This window comes from Geotrypetes seraphini, chromosome 2 (genome assembly GCF_902459505.1).
Source record: "Geotrypetes seraphini chromosome 2, aGeoSer1.1, whole genome shotgun sequence".
Lineage (NCBI taxonomy): Eukaryota > Metazoa > Chordata > Amphibia > Gymnophiona > Dermophiidae > Geotrypetes > Geotrypetes seraphini.
In genome coordinates, this window is record NC_047085.1 from 379863048 (window position 1) to 379885511 (window position 22464).

Sequence of the window (22464 nt, forward strand, 5' to 3'; positions counted from 1 at the left end):
CATACACATCACCCTACAAACCAGGAAAGTGACACTCATACCAGAACTCGTATAGTCAAGATTACAACATCAGATATGGCCAATCTTTTCTCCAAATCATATACAATAATCATACACCTACATGAACACAAACCAAGATTTCTATGTCATGAAACCTATTGAAATAATATACACAGTACATCCTGGACAAGGCCAGGCTCTTCTAAATTGTAAATCACATTGAACTCCATTTGGGGCACATTAGTGATCCAGAGTGTGGTGCAGTGGCTAAAGCTACAACCTCAGCACTGTGAGATTGTGGGTTCAAACCCACGCTGTTCCTTGTGACCATGGGCAAATCACTTAATCCCTCCATTGCCCCAGGTACATTAGATAGATTGTGAACTTGCCAGGACAGACAAGAAAAAATACTTTGAGTACCTGAATAAATTAATGTAAACCATTCTGAGCTTCCCCTGGGAGAATGGTATAGAAAATTAAATAAAAACTCATGTAATATAATTCTCCTTTAGGAATTTTTTTGTTTCAAATGCTCAAGTGACACAGATAGAAAAATTAGTTCCAGTTTTTTCATCCTGCAGCAGATTGAACCCTTCAGTCTGTAAACTGCTCCAATTTGAAGAGCAATCTTCTTCAAAAAGAATAGTTCTTTCCAAATGTAAAATTCAACAGGTTATTCTCTTTAATGAGCTATTTGCATCAAAATCATACTTTTCCTTTCTCCCATTTTAGTAATAATGTATTTTATATTTTTCTATTGTTTCTTAGTTAGGGTGCTTTTAAATAATTAAGATGAGATATGCGTTTAACAAATAAATCAAAATGCTGTTACTGTGAGCATTAAATATTTGCCTTAGACAGAAAACACATAGTTAAAGGCTATCCATAGAAATTTATCATGGTTCCACTCACAAAAAGTAACCTGTACATTTAATTGCTGAAGAGAAATATTTAGACCAGGGGTGTCCGACCTCATCCCTTGCTAGGTTAGGGTTTCAGGATTTCCCAAATGAATATGCATGAGATCTATTTGTATACAATGGAACCAGTGCATATAAATAGACCTCTTGCAAATTCATTGGGGAAACCCTGAAAACCAGTCTGGATTGTGGCTCTCTAGGACAAACGCTTGCCAACCCTGATTTAGACTCATTCCTAAAGGAGCCTCAGACTATCATCTGATACCAATGTATTTTGTCTTATATAAATTAGGAGTTTTAAAGGACATACTGATACAAGTAATCACCTGAGATTATCAATACCAGAAACAAAAATAAATTAACTGCTGCCCTCTGTGAAATGTAAGTCTAACTCTTAGTGATGACATGGGACCACATTTGCATTACAACTGTTAAAATTTTCAGGCTTGCAGCAGGAAGAAACAAGTATGTACTTCATTAGCTGCCTCTTGTTACTCTTAAAACAAGGGAAAATGCTTGAGTACCTGATTGTAAACCGCTTAGATAACTTTGATAGGCAGTATATAAATACCTAAAAAAAAAAAGTTGCTGGGCTCCTGCTTTAAACCACTTAAACTAATAAAGGCTTAGATGTTACTGTCCAGGGCCCAGCAAATTCCCTAACCAGCTGTTATAACATTGTTAAAGATTTTTTTCACTGAATCTGAAGTGATTTTTGATAGTGAAGGGACTCCTCAGATGTACTTTAATGTACTTTGTTTTTTAAAATGTCCTTTTACGTAGAATCTCAGTTAACCAGCCCTCTGAACCAAACATTAAAAAAAATTGTCAGCAACCAAAAATAAAAAATTGTCTCCTGCGCTTTCTCAGACAATGTCCAATGTCATGCTCCTGACATTGGGGAGAGGTGAAGATAGGACAAATTCATTATAAGTTAAGTGAGGTTCCTTCAACTATATTTTATTATAGATTTAAAGAGAAATACACATAAAAAATTATATTAAAGTACTAATAAAGGCTGGACCGACGAAGATTACAAGTTGTGTTGGTCTGATTGCTTTCTGAAGGTCCATACAAATAATTGTAATGAAGATCCATAAGGTATTGAAAGTTTGATACCAACAGTGACTATGAGTTAAGTTGGACGTTTAGCCGTGGTCATGATACTATAATAATAAAGAAAATAGATTATATGATTTAATTGATGCTCCTGACCCAACACCCCTCTCCCTCCCTCCCTATAGTCCCAAAGGCATCAGCAGCAGAGGAAAGGCCCTGTTTGAGCTGGTCAGAAGCTGCCTGTTTACTGGCATTTCCTCTGTCGCCTGCTGCCTCTATTGCTTCAGGTAAGGGAGGGTGGGAGGGGTGGTTGTCAGGATAGGTTCTGCTGCTTTGGGTAAGGGAAGGCGGGAGGGAGTGGGGGCAGAAAAGTGAGGGAGAAGGAGGGAGAGAAAGTGACCCACAAAGAAAGGAAGAATTGATGCTGGACCTACAAAAAGGGGTGGGAGAATGATAGAGTGCGGTGGGAAGGGAGACAAAACTATTTTTACAGTAACTCTCAAGCAACCAGAGTTATTTGGCATCTACCAATCCCCATGGGTGCCAGATAGCTTAGAGTCTACTGTATTATCCCTTTCTAAAACAAGCCTTAACAATAATAATTTGAAAACCTTACAATTATAATACAATGTGTATATGAAAAACCTGGACATGTCCTTTTTTGAAAGGACTGTCCAGGTGCCTGTACGTTTTTCTGTTGTTTTTTTTTCAAAAGTAGGAGTCTGTCTGCATTTAGCCTGCTCTCCTGACTCCCCCACCTACCTCCTCCCCCACCACTGCATTGAATCTTTAGGCAGCCAGCAGCAGTGGCAATGAGATGAGTCTGCTGCAAACAGAATACACTAGAAGTCGCCTCTCTGCAGGTCCATCCTATGTGGGAATAGGGAGTCACTACAAGCTTCCAGGGCAGGCCGAAGGCAGCAGACTCACCTCATTGTTGCTGCTACCACCTGCCCGAAGATTCAATGCAGCAGCCAGGGAGGAGGTAGGCCATGTGGAGGAGTAAGGAGAGGGGTAGGGGGCTGGAGAGAGGTCATGTGGATCCTGCGTGGGGGGATGGGGGAGTTGGAAGGAGGGAGAGACAGAGAATCACCCTTAACTGGACTACAGGGAGATTGCAATGCTGACTTTCAGCTCAGGGGTCATGCGGGCAACGTCCAGAGAAGCTGAATGAATGGAATGTATCCTACTATGCCACCTGTGACTCACCAACAGACAATGTGGGTTCTTGTGTGAGAAGAAAGACTGCCACACCGTCTATCAAAAGCACTGGTTTGTCTTGAAGGACATGCTCTTCTATTTTGAAGAAAAAGACAGCAAGGAGCCAAGGGAGGTGGAAGGAGAGACAGAGCAGAGGGGTGGAAGCAGAAAGAGAGAGATAGACGGAGAACACTTGTTGGGGGGGGGGGGGCGGTGGAAGGAGAGAGAGAGAAGTATCCATAGCTAGGGAGAAGGGAGAGATGCTACCACAGGTGAGCTTTTGGGGAATAGAGGGTAAAGAGGGAGAGAGACGCAGATGCTGGGTAGGGGTAGAGTTTGAGAAATATGGTAGATCGAGGAAGGGGGGAAAGAGATGCAATACCATGAGGAGGGGGCAGGGGAAAGAGGACACAGATATTGGTCCTGGGGAAGACGTACATGTGAAAGGGTAAAGAAGGAAGAGAAGCTGGATGTGGACAGAATATTGGGACAGGGATAGAAGAATGGCCTTGGAGGTAAGGAAAGGAAGAAGAGATAGGGATGGAGCTGGGACTGATTGGTGATGAGGACTAAAAAGGTACAGAGAATGGGAAAGGAGACTAAGGAAATGGGTGAAAGTTGGAGGTGGTGGGGCAGGGGTAGGACTGGTGGGAGGCAGGGGCAGGGTGGGGCCATGGGCAGATTAAGGGTGGGACCCAGGTCATGTGTCCTCTTTTTTGTCCTCACAAATATGAAGCTCATGGGTACAAGCTTACCTCATCTACCACACATAGAATCTGAAGTGGAGAGGAACCTAAGGTTACCAGATCATATGACAGGGGTCTCCTCTGACAATCTGAAATTTTATTATCTATAAAGTTTATTCACGGCAAGTTCCTTTCAGTTACTTGGCAACGTACAGAGCAGACTAAAAGTATAAAAACACATAAACAGAACAATATAAAATTTAAAAACATGAACTTTATTAAAAACTTTACATGTTTTACAAAATGATTAAAAAAAAACCTGACAGCTATAAATCTAAGGGAAATATGAGACAACCCTCCTTACTGTAGTCACCAACCTTGAACACCATAGTGTCTGTAACAACGCATATTGTGACAATCATAATAAACAAGGAGTAGAGTAAAGCTGAATTTTATTACACATACACACAAGCCAGGGACTCCAGATGAACAGCTTTATACAATATGCAGAGAATCTTAAATTCTATTTCTCAGAGCATTGTAAATCATAGTCGACACTAGAGATAAGATGTTTCTTCTAGCATTTGTCTTGAATCATTTGATTTCAATAGCACAACCTCACTGTTAAGTTGTATGCTGTGGTAAATTATAGGCTTCATCATCATCATATTTTATAGTTTATTTCATCTGATTTATCACCTTATCAATCGAGGTCAAAGCAGTTTATACATTTTCTTTGTCATATACTCTACGCCAGGGCTGCCCAAGTCCGGTCCTCGAAATCTACTGGCAGGCCAGGTTTTCAGGATATCCACAATGAATATGCATGAAAAAGATTTGCCTGCACTGCCTTCTTGGTATGCAAATGTCTCTCATGCATGTTCATTGTGGATATCCTGAAAACCTGGCCTGCCAGTAGATCTCAAGGACCGGACTTGGGCAGCCTGCTCTAAACATTTTCCCTATCTGTACCAGCAGGTTCACAATCTCACTATGGTACCTGGGACAATGGAGGGTAAAGTGACTTGTCCAGGGTCACAAGGAGTGGCATTAGTATTGTCACCAACCCTCCGTAGTGTAGGGCTGCCGGGTGACAAACACAGGGATTCTGGCGTGTCCCCTACAACCAGGGGTACCTTCAGGACTTTTTCAGGTGGCCCTAGGCAATTGCCTGGGCCTAAGAGATGCAAGGTAAGTAACAAGGTTTCACCATATCACCAGCCAACACAAGTTCTTTAGGAAAGAATAAGTTGTTTATTCTGACCCACAGGTCAAAAGTATGCAACAGGAACCGAACATCACTTTTGCAGGTCATTCAACAAAAATAGTAGATTTGCAAAAATAAAGCTTTACTGCAAATTCAAAATAAATCAAAACTCCTTAGGCAAACATAGCCACAGCAAACTCTGGTAACAGTTCAGCTTTTCTCTCAGCTCCCACATGCAGGCAAAATCACACAGCTGAGACAGATAATCTAATTAGCTTTTAGAACGGGAGTCAGAGCAGGATTTCTAAAGTTCCAAAAACCACAACTTAAATATTTCAGCTTGAGCTTCTGGTTCACAAACTGGCTTTTAAATCCATTTCTTAGTTTGGAGCAAGTATTATTCTTACTCTCAAAATACTTATAAAGTTCAAACATATCTTAACTTCTGCAGGCATAGTTTGCACAGCAGAAACAAACCAGACATCAGCAAAAGAAAGAAAGAAACACAAACCACTAATGGTTTCTCAGTTGCTGCATTCTTTCATGCAACTTCCATACCTTCCGTCTGGCTTTCTAACATAGGGCCAGCCAGTTCTATCTCCATGCCATCCACACGATCTAGAACCTGGTAGTTTGAAGTAGGCAGGATTTCCTCCAAATCCTGCATGGGATAATCCAGCACGTTTTCCTCTCCTCCTCTGTTCCACAGCTCTTCACCTGCCTTGAGCTGTGGGAGTGACTCGCCCTGGTCACTCGCTCCTCCTCCTCCTGCTTGACTCAGCCTGCTTTTAAACAGATCAGAGCCAATCCCCTTCAGCCTGTAGCGGGGGATGGGTTTTGGCTCTACAGCAGTTTTTCTCTGCCTAGGTTTTTCTACTGCAGCTACCTTCCTCGTGGCTTCTCTAGCTGCTCTAAAGACAGGAGGCTGTTGTTGCCAATCTGCCTGCCTCTGTTCCAGTTCACTATCTCTTTGGTTATGGGGGCAAGGGAGGTCAGCCTCAAGGTGAGTGCCAGAATCGATCTGGTCTGCTCTTCTGCATCCGATCCTATCAGGGACTGGACTAGTGCTGGTGCTGGGTTTGTCACAGTATCTAACCTGCAATCTGAGGCAGCAGCTCTAACCACTAGGCCACTCCTCCCTCATCATTGTATATTATATGATGTATGCACATTTTTGTTTAGTTTTCTTTGCAGTTTATGGAAATTCTTGTTTTGTTTTTTTGGTTTTAAGTATTTTTGTTTTGGGAGCAAGGTCATAAATAGTACACACAGGGCACACCATTTACAACATTGGATGAAAAACTACAATTGATTTTTTTTTTTCCTGTTTCATGGTAAAAATGACAAGAAATGACACTGGAAAGGTCATTGACATTTCCCATGTTGTATCAAGAGAATGCACATCCTAGCATGCAGTGCTTGACAAACACACAAATTAAACAAAGGTGATGTTTCCTTATCAGAAAGGCTGAGAAACTACAAAGAATTTCCATATAGTCTATTTGGACACCTGTATTCTCATATGGAGGTCCAAAATTAAAAGACAATACCAACTTCTTAAAGTCTGAATTTCACTAGGATATCTGATCCCCCAAACCAATGTGATTTCTCTCTAATTTCTAACTGGGAAGGAACAGTGAGGCCACAGGTACACGTTTAACCAAAATTTCCTGTTATTTTTCTCAGATTAGTAATCTCTCCATCATCTACCTATTTGCGTTGTGATAACTCTCTAGGGATTATTTTTAAAAGGTTTTTATTGGCCTTATAATTGCTCATCTGCCAATCTAATTTTAAGCTTGGAAATCAGACAATTCATTTACCATTATGACTTGCAGAGGAATATTATAAGGCTGCCACATATACAATGCAATGCAAAAAGGCCAAACTATTATAGTATGATCTGGTTAATTAAATGAACTACTAGCACTGGAACTGCCTGTCACTTTGAGATGTCCTTCACAACTATGTAGACACTGTGAAAGGCAATTCATGTTGGGTTTTCTCACCCAAAATTTTCTTTCCTCTTGCTCCTTCAGACTTCCAGTTTGATTACAACCTGGGCTAAAATTCTAGCATTACAAGCCTTCAGGTGAGGAATAGTTTAGTAGTAGAACTGCTCTTTCTGATCCTGGGTAAATCACTTAATCCTCCATTGTCCCAAGTACAAAATAAGTATATATGTAAACCATTTTGAATGTATAACCAAGTTTCAAGTTTATTTAAAAATTTCTTATACTGCCTAATCAGCAGGGCTGTGGAGTCGGAGTTGGAATCAAGGAGTCGGAGACAATTTTGGGTACCTGGAGTCGGAATTGTGGGTACCAGAAACTGAGGAGTCGGAATCAAAGGATATTTACTGACTCCACAGCGCTGAGCAGGGATGTGGAGTCAGAGTTGGAGTCAGAGTTGAGGAGTTGGAGACAATTTTGGGTACCTGGAGTTAGAGTCGTGAGTACCAGAAACTGAGGAGTCAGAGTTGAAGGATTTATCTACCGACTCCACAGCCTTGCTAATCAGACATTAGTACATATGGAGTTAAAAACAAGGTTAAAAAATTAGTAAAGAGGGACATCACTAGGGATTATTAATTCAAGGAACAGATGAAAAACAAGACAAATGCAGACAAAAAGGAAGTGAGGTAGAACTACAATGATGAGAGGAAAGAAAACAAAAAAGGTACAAACAAGAGGTAGTGAAAGACCATAGTAAAAGAGAGACCCTTTTTCCTTATAAAGGACAGTTACAGACCGAATGCATCGGTGAACAGAAATGTATTTAGTTTTGATTTGAATTGATTTAAGGATGCTTCTTCTCGTAAGTAGTTTGGTATGGAGTTCCAGAGAGAGGGTGCGGTAACAGAGAAGATATTAGATGCAACGTATTAATATGTTTTAAAGAAGGAATAGTAAGGACATAAGAACATAAGAATTGCCGTTGCTGGGTCAGACCAGTGATCCATCGTGCCTAGCAGTCCGCTCACACGGCAGCTCTTAGGTCAAAAACCAGTGCCCTAATTGAGTCTAGCCTTACCTGCGTACATTCAGGTTCAGCAGGAACTTGTCTAACCTTGTCTTGAATCCCTGGAGGGTGCTTTGCCCTATAAAGAATGTTCCAGATTTCTACCACTCTCTGGATGAAGAACTTCCTTACGCTTGTACAGACTCTATCCCCTTTTAACTTTAGAGAGTACCCTCTCATTCTCTCCACCTTGGAGAGGGTGAACAATCTCTCTTTCTCTACTAAGTCTATTCCCTTCATTATCGTGAATGTTTCAATCATGTCCCCTCTCAGTCTCCTCTTTTCAAGGGAGATGAGACCCAGTTTCTCTAGCCTCTCACAAGACAACTCCTCCAGTTCCTTAACCATTTTTGTTGCTCTTCTCTAGACCCTTTCGAGTAGTACTGTGCCCTTTTTCATGTACGGCGACCAGTGTTGGATGCAGTGTTCAAAGTGGGGGTGCACCATGACCCAGTACAGCGGCATGATAACCTTCTCCGATCTGTTTGTGATCTACTTCTTAATCATTCCTAGCATTCTGTTCACCTTTTTTGCTGCTGCCGCACATTGCACAGACAGCTTCATTGACTTGTCTACATGTACTCCCAAGTCTCTTTCCCGGGGGGGGGGGGGGTCTCTCCGAATACTGCATCAGACATCCTGTATTCGTGTATAAGATTTTTGTTACCGACATGCATCACCTTGCACTTATCCACATTTACCTCATTTGCCATTTCGCAGCCCATTCCTCGAGCGTATTTATGTTTCATTGTAGGTCTTTGCAATCCTTCTGTGTCCTCACTACTCTGAATAACTTTGTGTCATCCGCAAATTTTATCACCTCACTCGTCATACCAATTTCCTGGTCGTTTATAAATATGTTGAAAAGCACAGGTTATGTGTGGCTGAGCGTAGAGTTTTGATAGGGCTATATGGAATGAGAAGCCTGTTGATGAATTCTGGCTGGTTACTTGAGCGAGTTTTAAATGTTAGTAATAAGATGTTGTAACTGATTCTGTGCTCAACTGGTAGTCAGTATGCTTTGGTTAGAAGGGGGGTGACATGATCAAATTTTTTAGCATTGGAAATAATTTTAATCGATGTGTTCTGCACAAAAAAGATATTAGGTTTTTACCTTGCTAATATATTTTCTAGTAGTTAGGTGTGCCATTCTGAACAGTATTCTCCCTATGCTCATGAGCGGTGCAGAAGGAATCCACTCCAGGTTTTCAACTCCTCCTCCTTCTCTGCTCTTCTGCCCCTTCAGTTTGTACCAAAGCAGGTGATAGCCTTATATAGAAACACATAAGGAGGGGTACGGAAAGACCCCCTAAATACATTTCTGTTCTGCTCTGAAAGAAGTATAACAAATATGGTGAACATCGTAATTGAACAATCCAAACATCAAAATAACCATACAGAAACATTTATGGAACTCAAACATTCCCCAATGTGTTATAGCAAAAGATTATTCTACATACCCTTAAGGTCCGATTTACATCACAATCTCAGTTTTGACTTGAATTGTCCGACTGAGACAGTAGGCAGGTGGAGAAATAACTGACAAGACAAGATTCCAGAATGACACATCTATCTACTAGAAAAGATATTAGCAAGGTAAGAACCTATTCTTTTTATAGTGCTATAGGTGAGCCATTCTGGACACTAGGGACATACAAAAGCAGTCCCAGAAATCTAAGGTGGGACCTCTGCACCTGATCGTAACACTAAGGACCCAAAGAAGTTTTCTTCCTGCGCTGCCACATTCACTCTGTAGAACTTGAAGAACGTATGCAATGTAGATCAGGTCGCTGTCCTACAAATCTCCTCAGAGGAAATTGCCTGAGCTTTCACCAACAAAGAAGCCACACTTCTTGTCAAATGCGCCTTCAAGGAGACCAGCGACTACTTGCCGATATATGCTGATGAGATGGCCATGCATATCCATCTTGAAATGGTAGCCTTGGATGTCGGTCTGCCAGGTTGAGCTGGTCTAGCTGGTCAAACAGTTGGAACTCAATAGTGACATCTAGATTACTACTACTACTCAGATTGTTGAACTTTAAAGAGCTATAAAGTATTAACTGGAGAGAACCCCCTGCATGAGCCATGAAATATGTATGTTGAACTTTAAAGAGCTATAAAGTAGTGATTTTTTTCACAAGAGAATGAAGTTTAAGATGGTGATTTTATTTCTGTTTAGTTTACCCCTGAGGAAGCCATTTCTGGCAAAACCAGGATCCTAGTTGGGTTTTGGGCATTCACGATAGCATTGTGGTGAACACACAATATAAGAGAAAGCACTGAAGAAATTCTGACAGCACCAGAAGGAATGCATCGTGATTATTTCCAGAGAAGATTTATGAATTGTATAAGAACACTTTATTCCCTTCTCTTGTAACAATGCAGTGGACATGTGTGATGATTAAAATTGGTGCTGACTTGTCTCTGATTAAGAAACAGAACAAAGAGCTACAGTGTAGCCATTTTCTGAGCACTATATATTAATCCCGTTTGAAGAAGGGTGTATGGACAATGTGAAGAGATATTTGATTAAATAATTTGTGATAAAATATTGTTTCGGGATGTATGGCATGCAAAATTTTTCAGTAATCCTTAACACAACACTCACCCACTCACTCTCCCATACCCTCCATCCATTTATGCGGTAAATGTTTGATGGTAAGCATGGTTGCATACATATATTTGGATAGCTACAAGAAGAATAGAACTACCACAGATACAGTTCTATGGCTACGAAGTACATGTCCTTGTTGGGCTGAAGTTCAGAAAGAATACAGTAAGAGGTGGAGCTCAAGGAGGTCTTAAAACAAGGGGGGGGGAATTTAATATCCAGGTTGTACTGATGGTGTAGAAAAGAGAAATCAGGAAGGAGTAGAAGTCCTACCACACTACTGGCTGCAGGAGCTCAGGCAGTAAAAAGTGATAAAACTATTGAATACTTTTTCAGAGAGATGTCCGGGGGAGATTATAGATTTTACTATCACAGTTTTGCAGACAGAATGACAAAATATAAATATGGCTAGATGTTGTTTTCAACAGGTTTGTTGTGGCAATATACAGACACAATGCACAGCATGTTTTGCTGTTGAATGATCTCTGAAGATGTGTTCAATTACAATGAAAATTTCTTAAAGCCTCCTCTAATCTGTACCTCTGAATAACAATTTTACCTCTCCTTTTATGAAGCCATCCGCAGTGGTTAAAGCTCTGATGCTCATAGAATTCCTATTACTGCCATGGCCTGCTTTTAAGAAAACCTAATGCAGCTTCACAAAGGGGAAGAGGGTTAGCAGCTTCATGTTCAGCATGTTTAGACCTTTGCTTCATATTCACTTTATACAGCAGAAACAGCTCGAAGATTCTCCCAGGAGCATTTGAAGCAACTCAGTTACTGTGACCTGTCATAGGTGAGCTCTGACTTATTAGGGATCTCCTTTAGAAAATGTATGGAAGCAGAACTAATTGGTATGAAGTATGAAGACTTGTGTAAGACTTTTTAATTTCTTATTTTTGACTATTTCTATAATTGTTTACATTGAAAGTGTAGCATGTAGATCTGCAACACAAACTCCAACTTTAATGCATTGTGAACTGTATTTTCTTGACAGCATAATATGAAAAATATACAGAGATGTGAAGACTTCTACAAGGCATTGTAGAGCAGTAAGAGTCAAATCAAAGATTACCTTAATTAATTCCAGGGAAAAAGAATAACCATGCCAAACCTGGATTGAAATGGAGTACAAGAAGCCTAGCCATTTTCTTATTTAATCTAATTTGATTTTTATTTTATAAAGAACTAGCGGATTGTCCGGCATTGCCCAGGTATTTATTTATCCCGGTTATTTATTTATTCTAATCTTCCATTAGACAGGAAAAGGAATAAAATTTGTTTCACGCTGCTGTACTGTCTCTGAAGATCTAGATGTAGCAGCTCTCTCTTTCATATCCTGTAGTCGGGCCTTACGCTGCTGGACTGTCTCTGAAGCTCTAGATATAGCCTTGATTGCACTTGGCCAATTACATTACGTTTCCTTGGAGGCATTGTTACAGCAATGACAGCACAGCACAGTGTGACATCATCCCCCAAGTTTCACACAATTGGTTAAAGCAATATCTGTCTTTTTCAATGATTCTTTACATGTCACCCCCTTCCCACCCCCACAGTGTTCCCAGATAATAAGTGATATGTATACCAAGTTTTGTTGAAATCTGTCCATGCGTTTTGGAGTTATGCTGGAACATACATACATACATCCGATTTTATATAGAGAGATTTTAACTAGCATTTTAAAATGGAATAACATGACAAAGCATATTTATTTTATTTTTTTATTGGGATTTATTAATTACTTTTATGAAGAGATTCACCTAAGGCGGTGTACAGCAAATTAAAAATAAAAAAATAAAAACATCAGGTACTCAGAGGGGCATTTTCGATAGTGTATCTAAGACCAACTTTGGACATTTCCTACAAGACATCCAAAATTCAGGGCAGGGAAACATCCATTTTTGAAACCACTGGATGTCCAAATTATTTTTTGAAAATGACCTATCTGGATTTCTTGGCCATCGGGATGTCCAACCTTTTTTTGCCATTTTCTACCACAAAAATGTCCAAGTTCAAAATGGCCAAATCCAGACCATATAGACATGGGAGAGGCCAGCATTGTAATGGACTGGCCTCACAGACATGCCAACAGAGCAGTGGGGCATTTTAAGAAGGCGCTGATGTGATCTTCACATAAAGGGAGCCAGATGGACATCTCACCATAACCCCTTATAATTTATGGTGAGCACTCCCAAACTCCCTTTAAACCTACTATACCCATCTGTCTACCACCCCAATAGCCCTTATGGCTGCATGTGGCACTTATATAGCAATATAGTAGGGTTTTGGTGGCCTCACATTTTTCACCATAAATGTAGAGTGGCTTATGGGCCTGGGTCCTTCTCTCTATGGTTCACTAGCCCACCCACCAGGCTACTTAAGACACCTGTGTGCTGCTTTACTAGGCTTTCCCATACCAAGTGCTTTAGTTTTAGAGACATGTATGTACTGTTTCATTCAGATCTTTGTGTGTTGGATGGGGGTAAGTGACCACTGAGAGAGTGTGGGGGGATCATTACTTAATCTCTCCAGTGGTCATCTGGTCAGTTTGGGTTCTTTTTTGGCACTTAGACGTTTTTAAAACAGGTCTAGCTCTGGACGTCTAAGTTGCATCCTGGACGTCTTAAGAAATGTTCAATGATCACGAGACATCTAAGTGTTAAGCTCCTCTATAAACCACCTTCAATATGCCCCCTCGAACTTTGGATGTAGCTAAGAGGCTTAGCAAGACTTCTACAAAGTCAGCTTTGAAAATTGGCAAGTGGACATTTTTGCAAGAAAAATATCCAAGAGCTGATTTATGAAATACAAAGGAATATTACAATAAATAAGTTATTGCACAAAAACTTGGATATGTTTTTTTATCTAAAGGTCTCAAAGTTGAATTTTGCATTACCCTCATTGTACTATATAGAAAGTGAATAGAAAATAAGACACACATAGCATACAGGAATATTCCATAACATGTCATTGTTCTTTTCTTAATGCTGTACAAAACTTACCAACCAAAGAAAAAATCCAAAGATTGTTCAGAGCCGGAAGAGAGATTCCATCCAAGAGAAAGGACAGCAGTTTAGAAATCAAATAGCTACATTCACTATGTTATGAAGTGGAGAGAATTCAAACTAACAGTACAGAATAAAGGAACACAGTCTTTCCAGAGGAATGAGCAAGTCGACATGTCAGACAGTACAGGAAGAGAGCTCTTTAGGGGATTTTTTCACATGAACATAATCCTCACTGTAAATAATTAAAATTTACATTTTATTTGCTTTCTACCCATTGTACAACTGAAGGTTAGATGGAAACATATGGCGCTAAGCAGGAAAATACTTTAATTTGACACCTTTTTTTGTCCATTTTTGAAATAAATTACATCTAAGGATCACTGGATTATTCTGGTATCTAATTTTCAGCTTTTACAACAATATTCATGAACAGAGAAGACAATCCGTACTCAGGACCAAAATGGTTTCAATATTTTAATTTAGAGATTATCACTGGCTTTTTTTAAATGGAAATAGAGCTTCTTACTAGAGAATGACACGGTGACAAAATTCATCACCGTTCCCGTCCCCGCGGATAACCGCGGGAAACCATCTTCATGTCATTCTTTAAGGAGAGAGGGAAGAATCAGAGTAAAATTGGGCACAACCACTGACCCGCAAGCTTTGCTTTGAAGAATGCTGGTGTAGAAGGATTGAGGTTGAAATAGACACTACAGAATGACAGTCTCTGGTATCCAGAGCAGATATTGTGATGTCATAATGCCTCATTCCACCAGTGCCTAAGAACCAATCACATCAGTGATGTCACAATGGCTTCATTATCCTTGGCTCACATAAGTACAGCCACTGTCCTGCAAGTTTTGCTTTGAAGAATGCTGGTGTAGAAGGATTGAGGTTGAAGTAGACACTAGAAAATGACATGGGATTATTTCCCGCGGTTATCCGCAGGGACGGGAACAGTGATGAATTTTGTCACCATGTCATTCTCTACTTCTTACCACGGGCCAGTGAGGTAAATACTCCGACACTCAAATGAATTGAACAAGCGTCGGAGCATTTACCTCGCCGGCCCATGGTAAAAAGCTCTACCGCAGTTTAGTAAGAAAATTGTTAATGTTTCAAGTTCTAGTACACTACCATATCCACTGATGGCGCTGTTTTTGTCTACGTGCTTTGTACACTCATTCTCTGTGAGCACTGGATACTTTAATCTGATTATGCCAACGTTTCTTCTCGAGTCCTCCCTCCAATTCCCACCTTCAGCTTCAAATTACAAATTCCATTTTAATCTGTCCCCTGTGAGTGTTGTGCATCTCTAAATATAGTTTAAAATCTAAACAAAAGAAATGTTATAGTTTTTACCCCTTAAATAAAATAAGACACATCTGCATGGAAAAAGAAAAAAGGATTTTACGATTTGAAAAGTTTGATTTTGACAAGCAACTTCTCTTACCTCGTCTCCCCTCAAACACATCATTGACTTCTCGTAGCAAAACAGACATGTCACTCAGTTGAGACTCCCAGGCCTCGCAGAACACAGCCAGGTTTTCTTTAGCGATTTTACTAGAAGGATGCAGTGCCAATGTTTCTGCTGCTGAAATTATCTGAAAGTAGGAAATGATTTAAAAAAATATATTTCAACACATCAGCAAATTCCATTGATCATCAAATAATAGCCTACACATGTTTCCACTAACTAGAATCACTCTTGGTGAGAATCAGACCTAAACTTTAGTGAAATTAAAGCTGTATACAGTACAGTTGTTTGTTGATGCATTCATGTAGTGTGTTCAGTTTGGCAAAATTCAAGGGAGTTATGAAAACCTCAGAGTCCTATATGATTATAATTTGACATCATATAATCCCTTTATGTTAATGTATGAACCTTGTAAGAATTAGTAGGAATGACATCTAGATGATTCTGCCATGTTGATATTATTTTTATGCTGTGTGTGTTGGATGCTATTTTTTATGTATTGTTTATTTGTGCACCGCTTTGATTTAAAGCGGTTTATACATTTTTAAAATAAATACTAGCATGTCTAATGAAGCCTCTACTTTCCCACTAGGCAACAACTAGTCTAGCACCACTTATAATAATTTTATTCATTTACATCCTTTAAAAAATGAATCATGTAAGTACCTAGAGAGAAGATGAGCAGTTTTACAGTTCATGATTTCTAAGTATTCAGAAGATGCATCCTGGCATAAAATGACAGTCATGTCTACTAATCTCCTCAGCACCTTGGTCTCCACTGGGAGGCTACAGCTGAATAGCTCTAAATCAGGGGGAAGGTGTCATCGTGCCAAAGGGGTCAACACATTCATGGATAAATAAGCACCACAGTAACATAATGCAGTGTAAGTAGAGAGATAGAACTAAAGTCAGTGATTGTTGCTAAACCTGTTTTCACAGGTTTAGCGACGATCGCTGCTACTTACCCGATTCCCTAAACAGCCCACCGCGTATTTTCTGATCTGATCCAACCCATGCAAATGATGCAAATAGGCAAACGATTGATTCACTAACATTTGCTTGGCAATTTTGCATCGGGTTTTACGATCCTAAAACCCAACTGCTGTAGACCTGTCAGTAACTGTCTTACAGACAGGTCTGCTGGTTTTTTGACAGGTCTGTCTGTATTTTTTTTTCTATGGCACAGGTATTTTGCATGTATTACACCCGCAAAATATCTGCCCCATTATAAAAAATGAATAAAAAACAGGCAGTCCTGTCAAAACACCGCCGCTGCCCCCCTGGCACGCGGCGACCCACAAATGGCAGGAGGGATGTCTGCTCCCTCCTGCCACCCAACGCTCCCTCCACCATGCTGAAAAATATGGCAGCAGGGATGCCCAGTCCCTCCTGCCATCAATGTCATTGGCCCCTCCTTCCCTGCCCAACCGACACCCCTCCCCCCACCACGCTGAAAAATTTGGCAGGAGGGATGCCCGGTCCCTCCTGTCATTGGCTCCTCATTCCCCGCCCCCGAACACTCCCCCCTGCACTGAAAAATATGCACGGGGAGGGGCCTAAGGCCCTAATTGGCTCAGGTACATCGGGCTCCTCCCTTGGGAGAGGCCTGAGACACCTGAGCCAATCAGGGACTTCCTTATGGAGGAGCCTAAGGAAGTCCCTGAATGGCCAAAACAATGGCCATTGTCAGGGCTCACTGATCGATTGAGTCGGGGAGTTTGCATGCAAATGATTTGCACATCCGTGCAGGAGGAAGAGTCAGTGTTCCAGGCACTAGAACAAGGTAATTGGACTTTCTTGTACATAAGCAGCATGCAGGCAGTTTCTCTTCTGTCCTCTTCTGTATTTAAACAAAACCCTTCTCCTCAGATCTTTTTATTTGCACATTGACATATAACCCCCATTGTATAAATGTGCATATCTACTAAGGAATGTTTACCAAGGGTATTAATCAGCTAGTTTACATTTTATGTTTATTTGGCACTTTATGTTATGTTACATTAATCAGGTTTTTTATTCCACCTTTATCTATTCAGTTCAAGGTCGGATTACTTTACAAGAGGTTGGGTGAATTACCCAGGAAGTTACAACGGACAGCTTGATACGGACATTCAGTAGGTTTGCTAATACAGGTCGATCAGAACAACTATTAATGCAATTAGGCCATTTTTTTTTTTTTTAGAAGATTAGCATGAGCCGCTGGACAAAAAAGGCCTATTGATTTGGTTATTCCCTGAAGAAGCTATTGGTGAAACGAATTCCTGTTGGGATACAACTTAGATAAGTGTTTCACTGCACGTTTTGATTACGAAGTGCCTATATGATACTTACACTTTTTTGAGAGTGGTGTGGTGGTTTTTTGACCTATGATTATTTTCAATCTGTATTGCAGCAATCTTGTACAGCTACAATAATACTGTTTACTATGGATACTTCCTGGGTGCCTGAGGTTTATCCACCACTTCTTTTTCATGAGTTATGATTCATGACACATGTGTGTTTTGAATGTAACTTTATTCTCCGTGTTTCTTGTGGAGGACTCCTTGTTTTATGTATTAAGTGAAAATTTTTTATTAGATATCACCAGCTTTATGCCTGGATATTCAGTACTGGGTCATGTCCAGGAACTGGCGTTGTGCAGCCAGCTGACACTTATCCGGTAAGGTTAATATAAGCTCTTTCCTAGATAAGTGAAACTGGACAAAGATAAGATGGTGTTTTATATGGGCCAATTTGTCCAGTAACCTTATCTAGTTAAGTACAGAATATTAGCACTTTATTCTATATTTATTTTATTTTAGCATTTATATACCACTTATAGCCTGTGGTTTACATTCAGATACTCAAGCATTTTCCCTATTTGTCCTAGGGCAGTGGGAGGATTAAATGACTTTCCCAGGGTCATAAGGAATAGCATGGGATTTGAACCCAAAACCTCAGGGTGCTGAGATTTTAGCTCTAACCGACAGCACTGGAAACATTAACATTGGGAGTGCACCACCATTACGGAGGTCTCTACTTTCCTCAACATTGGGTACTGATAGCAGGCATGAGGACTGGTCAGCATCCAACCTGACACTGAGGACAAATAAAAGTTCACTGCTGTCCTCTCTAGCACTAAGAAACTGCGATGCTGAGTGGCGAGGGAAGTCATAGAAGCATAAGCATCAGTGCTGGGAGCACTGGAACCTTGGCATCACCAGTACCTGAGAAGCACTGGGGGTGGGGTGGGGGTGGAAATAATTATTGCTCTTTGGTGGAGGTGCCAGTGCGCCAGTCTCCAAGAAGCCAGCTTCCTACTTCTGGTTCAACACCAGCTCTTTCTCAGGCTATCTCCAAACCAGCTCCCCATATATTCATTTATGAAGCACAGAACTAGTGCTTAAATGGCAGCTTCAGCAGTGGGGAAGTGAGGCCAATGCCGGATGGACTTCTACAGTCTATGTCCCATATATCGCAAGACAGTTTAAGATGGGCTGGAGTGGGTTTTGATAGTAACTCCAGTAGCTGGGATGTAGGGCTGATGCAAGGCAGACTTTTATTTTTTAACTGGTTGAGCCCTGAAAATGATAAGGATGATCAGGAGCAAGTATGCATATTTCCAACCACACTCATATCATATGAATATCTCATATGAATATTTTGTATATTTCAGAGGGGAAGGAAAATATCATATAGTGCAGGGGTTTTCAAACCAGTCCTCAAGCCACACCCAGCCAGTCAGTCAAGAGTATTCCCAATGGGGATATATCCAACTGGCTGCGTGTGTCCCATGGACTAGGTTGAAAACCTCTGATATAGTGAACCTGGCAAGTAAAACATAATATTACCATTGAATTGTTTGTTCAATAAAGTTTTGATAACGAATGTGGCTGTTGGGCAAACTGGATGGACCATGCAGGTCTTTATCTCCATCATTTACTATATTACAATCTAAACATGGAGAAAGACAAATTTTAAGGGAGATGAGGGATTGAAGTGGGGGAGATGCCAAGTCATGCGTGCGTGCGTGTATATGGGTGGGTGGACAGAGGGGGGGAACAGAAGAAGAGAGGCTTCTGGATGAAGAATACGGGCAGCAGCTAAGAAATTGGGGAGAGGAAAGGTGGAATGCCCCCTTGCTTTCCTCCTTATGCCCATGGAAGCCCCTAGGAGCATGGACCCTAGTGTGGCCAACCCTGGTTAAAGCTGGTTGGTGATGAGGCCCTTTTGAATCTGGGCGTGGCAGCCTATTAAAAATGGACAGATATGTGGTGGAATGGGCAAGAATGAAAAATAAAATAGCCATTATATTTTCCTCCCATTGCTCTGGATTTACTAGTCAGGGTTTGATTTATAAGATAAGGACCTAATCCAAGGGCAGAGGAGAAGGGTTTATAATTGGCTATATAAAATTACAATTGGATAAGCCAGAACACAAACCAGATAAAAAAAATATGGGATAATATATTGACCTAAATATGTGTTTTGTGTTGAGGTCACTGAAAACAGAAGTAGGCCTTCTCTCAGGTCACTAGAATTAATATATAAGCTCTGTTGAAGACCAGAGCAGATACACCCAGGCTGTAGCTTAGTTTTATGAAGTTCCATTGTTTCAATGTGTGCTCAGTCTGGTCTCCAAAGACATGTGGCAGATAAGGTTTGGCTTTTGACCTGGTTGCTATAGAGATGGACTTTTCTTCTTACTACAGAGATTACATTCCAGGGGAGGGGGTTCCCTCTTCTTTTTGCAGGGTAAAGTTAGAAATGCTAATTGGATATACAAAAAGCATATATGATGAATTAAATTTTAGTAAACTAATAATGAAGGAACTTTCATATTCAAGGGTTCAGACTGAAATATAATTACTTCTAAAAGTTGTACTGGAGGATTCATATAGAAAAATGTAGGGTTTGTGGGAGTGGATTGGCCACTCCCCTTCTCTTTCACTGAGACACAGGATTTTCAGTGCATGCTCTTAAGTGACTCAGTAACATGGAAGCAGCAATTTGACTATTAAGGAGAAATGATTTAAAGCTGTGTGTATGGATAATTTTTTCCTCTGTAAGTATATGGTTTCTTCTGTACCTTTTCTTTATTAGATAAACTAGTATTAAAATGTAACTTTTAGGAATTCTTGTGTGAGAGGGACAGACACTCCCCCAATATGTATGCAAGCACCTTATATGGTATCAAGTATTCATGACCAATTATATGCAGGCAGTAAAATGTTGTCATGTGTTAGATATATTTAAGTGAACCTAGCAGAATGGAATTTTGAGGGCGTTAAGTCAGGAAAGTTGCATTTACACTCTCTGACTTGTTCCTCCATTGTACAAATGAATGCCTTGAAACTGGACTGTCTGTTAAATTTTAATAAACAATATTTTATCGGAAATATTTGTACAATTATTATCATTTCAGTGCACCTATGAGCAGGGTAGAACCAGAACTCTGCTCATTGGGATACATCATTTGTCTGACCTCCATTGATGCCTTGCCAGAAAAAGCTTAGACAATCCTTTAAACTAGGGCTTTAAACTAGGTAAGTTGGGGGAGGGTACATACTTATATTCCAGAGCAGTAAGAAACCACCCTGAGGAGGCAAGTCGCACTACCAAGTCTAAGGTAAGTACCAATGATATCCACAATAATTCAGGGAGAAATATCACTGATAATTTAGGAGCCACATTAACTCATAAAGTAAACTCTTCACAGATATGGAGGGCCATGTATGTTAATGCACACAGTTTGGGCAATAAAATTCTAGAATTAGAGACTGAGATAACAAACGCCGATCTTGACGTGATAGCGATATCCGAAACCTGGTTCACGGAATCGCATGGGTGGGATATGGTTATACCAGGGTACAACCTACTTCGTTGCGACCGAGTGGGTAAATTGGGAGGAGGAGTAGCGCTATACACTAAGGAAAGCATCAAAACCACCAGAATCACAGATGTTAGATACACTGGGGAATCCCTCTGGGTGAACCTAGCCAGAGGGAATGAAAAATGCCTATACCTTGGTGTCATATATAGACCTCCCAGGCAACAGGAGAACAAAGACATGGAATTAATCGAGGACATAGAGAACATCACACTGCGCGGGGACTCAGTAATACTAGGAGACTTCAATATGCCAGATGCAGATTGGAACACACTCTCCGCGACTACGAGTAGCACCAGAAGAATATTAAACTCCATAAAGGGTGCACGTCTCAAGCAATTGGTATTGGAGCCCACCAGGGACCAGGCGTTACTAGACCTGATTCTCACCAACGGAGATAGCGTCACGGAAGTCTCAGTAGGAGACACACTGGCCTCCAGCGACCATAATATGGTTTGGCTCAACCTCAAGAAAGGTTTCCCAAAAACAAACACAGCAACAAGGGTTCTCAACTTTAGAGGCACAGACTTCAACCGCATGGGAGATTTCGTCCATCAAGAGCTACATAAACAAGCAAAAACTGACAATGTAGAGGATATGTGGTCGTCTCTGAAGTCCATACTACACGTAGCAACAGACCGATACATAAAGACAGTAAGTAAACACAGGAGAAACAAAAGACCCCAATGGTTCAGTAAAGAAATTTCAGACCTAGTTAAACAGAAAAGAGACGCTTTTATCGCCTGCAAACATTTAGGCAGAGAGGGGGCGAAAGAGGACTATCTATATATATCCAAAGCTGTCAAAACAGCAGTCAGAGAGGCCAAACTCCGAATGGAGGAAGAGCTAGCACGGAAAATTAAGAAAGGGGATAAATCTTTCTTCAGCTATATTAGTGACAGGAAAAGAAACAAAGATGGGATAGTACGCCTGAAGCAATCGGACGGTAACTTTGCAGAATCAGACTCTGTGAAGGCAGAATTATTAAACCAATACTTCTGTTCAGTGTTCACCCGCGAAGCGCCGGGAGCTGGTCCACAGCTGCAGACGGAAGATAACCGAATAGACCCGTTTCAAGATTTCGAATTTACGCCCAGTAGTGTCTACGGCGAACTTTCAAGACTCAAAGTAAACAAAGCCATAGGGCCGGATAACCTACACCTCAGAGTGCTCAGGGAGTTAAGGGAAGTCCTGGCAGAACCATTATCTGTTCTTTTCAATCTTTCCCTAAGCACAGGAAGGGTCCCCTTAGACTGGAAAACAGCCAACGTAATCCCACTCCACAAAAAGGGCTGCAGGACAGAGACAGCAAACTACAGACCAGTGAGTCTCACGTCTATAGTGTGTAAACTCATGGAAACACTGATCAAACAGAATATTGACACAATCCTAGACAAAGAAAA

The 22464-nt window shown here is 40.7% G+C and overlaps 1 protein-coding gene across 2 annotated transcripts in view; it reads right to left on the minus strand.

Moving 5' to 3' along the window:
* CTNNAL1 (catenin alpha like 1) overlaps window positions 1–22464 on the minus strand; it is a 520895-nt gene that overhangs the window by 68196 nt on the left and 430235 nt on the right. For both annotated transcript variants that reach the window (XM_033930656.1, XM_033930655.1), the window contains one exon: window positions 15169–15319. In XM_033930656.1, coding sequence (XP_033786547.1) covers window positions 15169–15319 — 151 coding nt within the window. The remainder of the gene's footprint in view (window positions 1–15168; window positions 15320–22464) is intronic.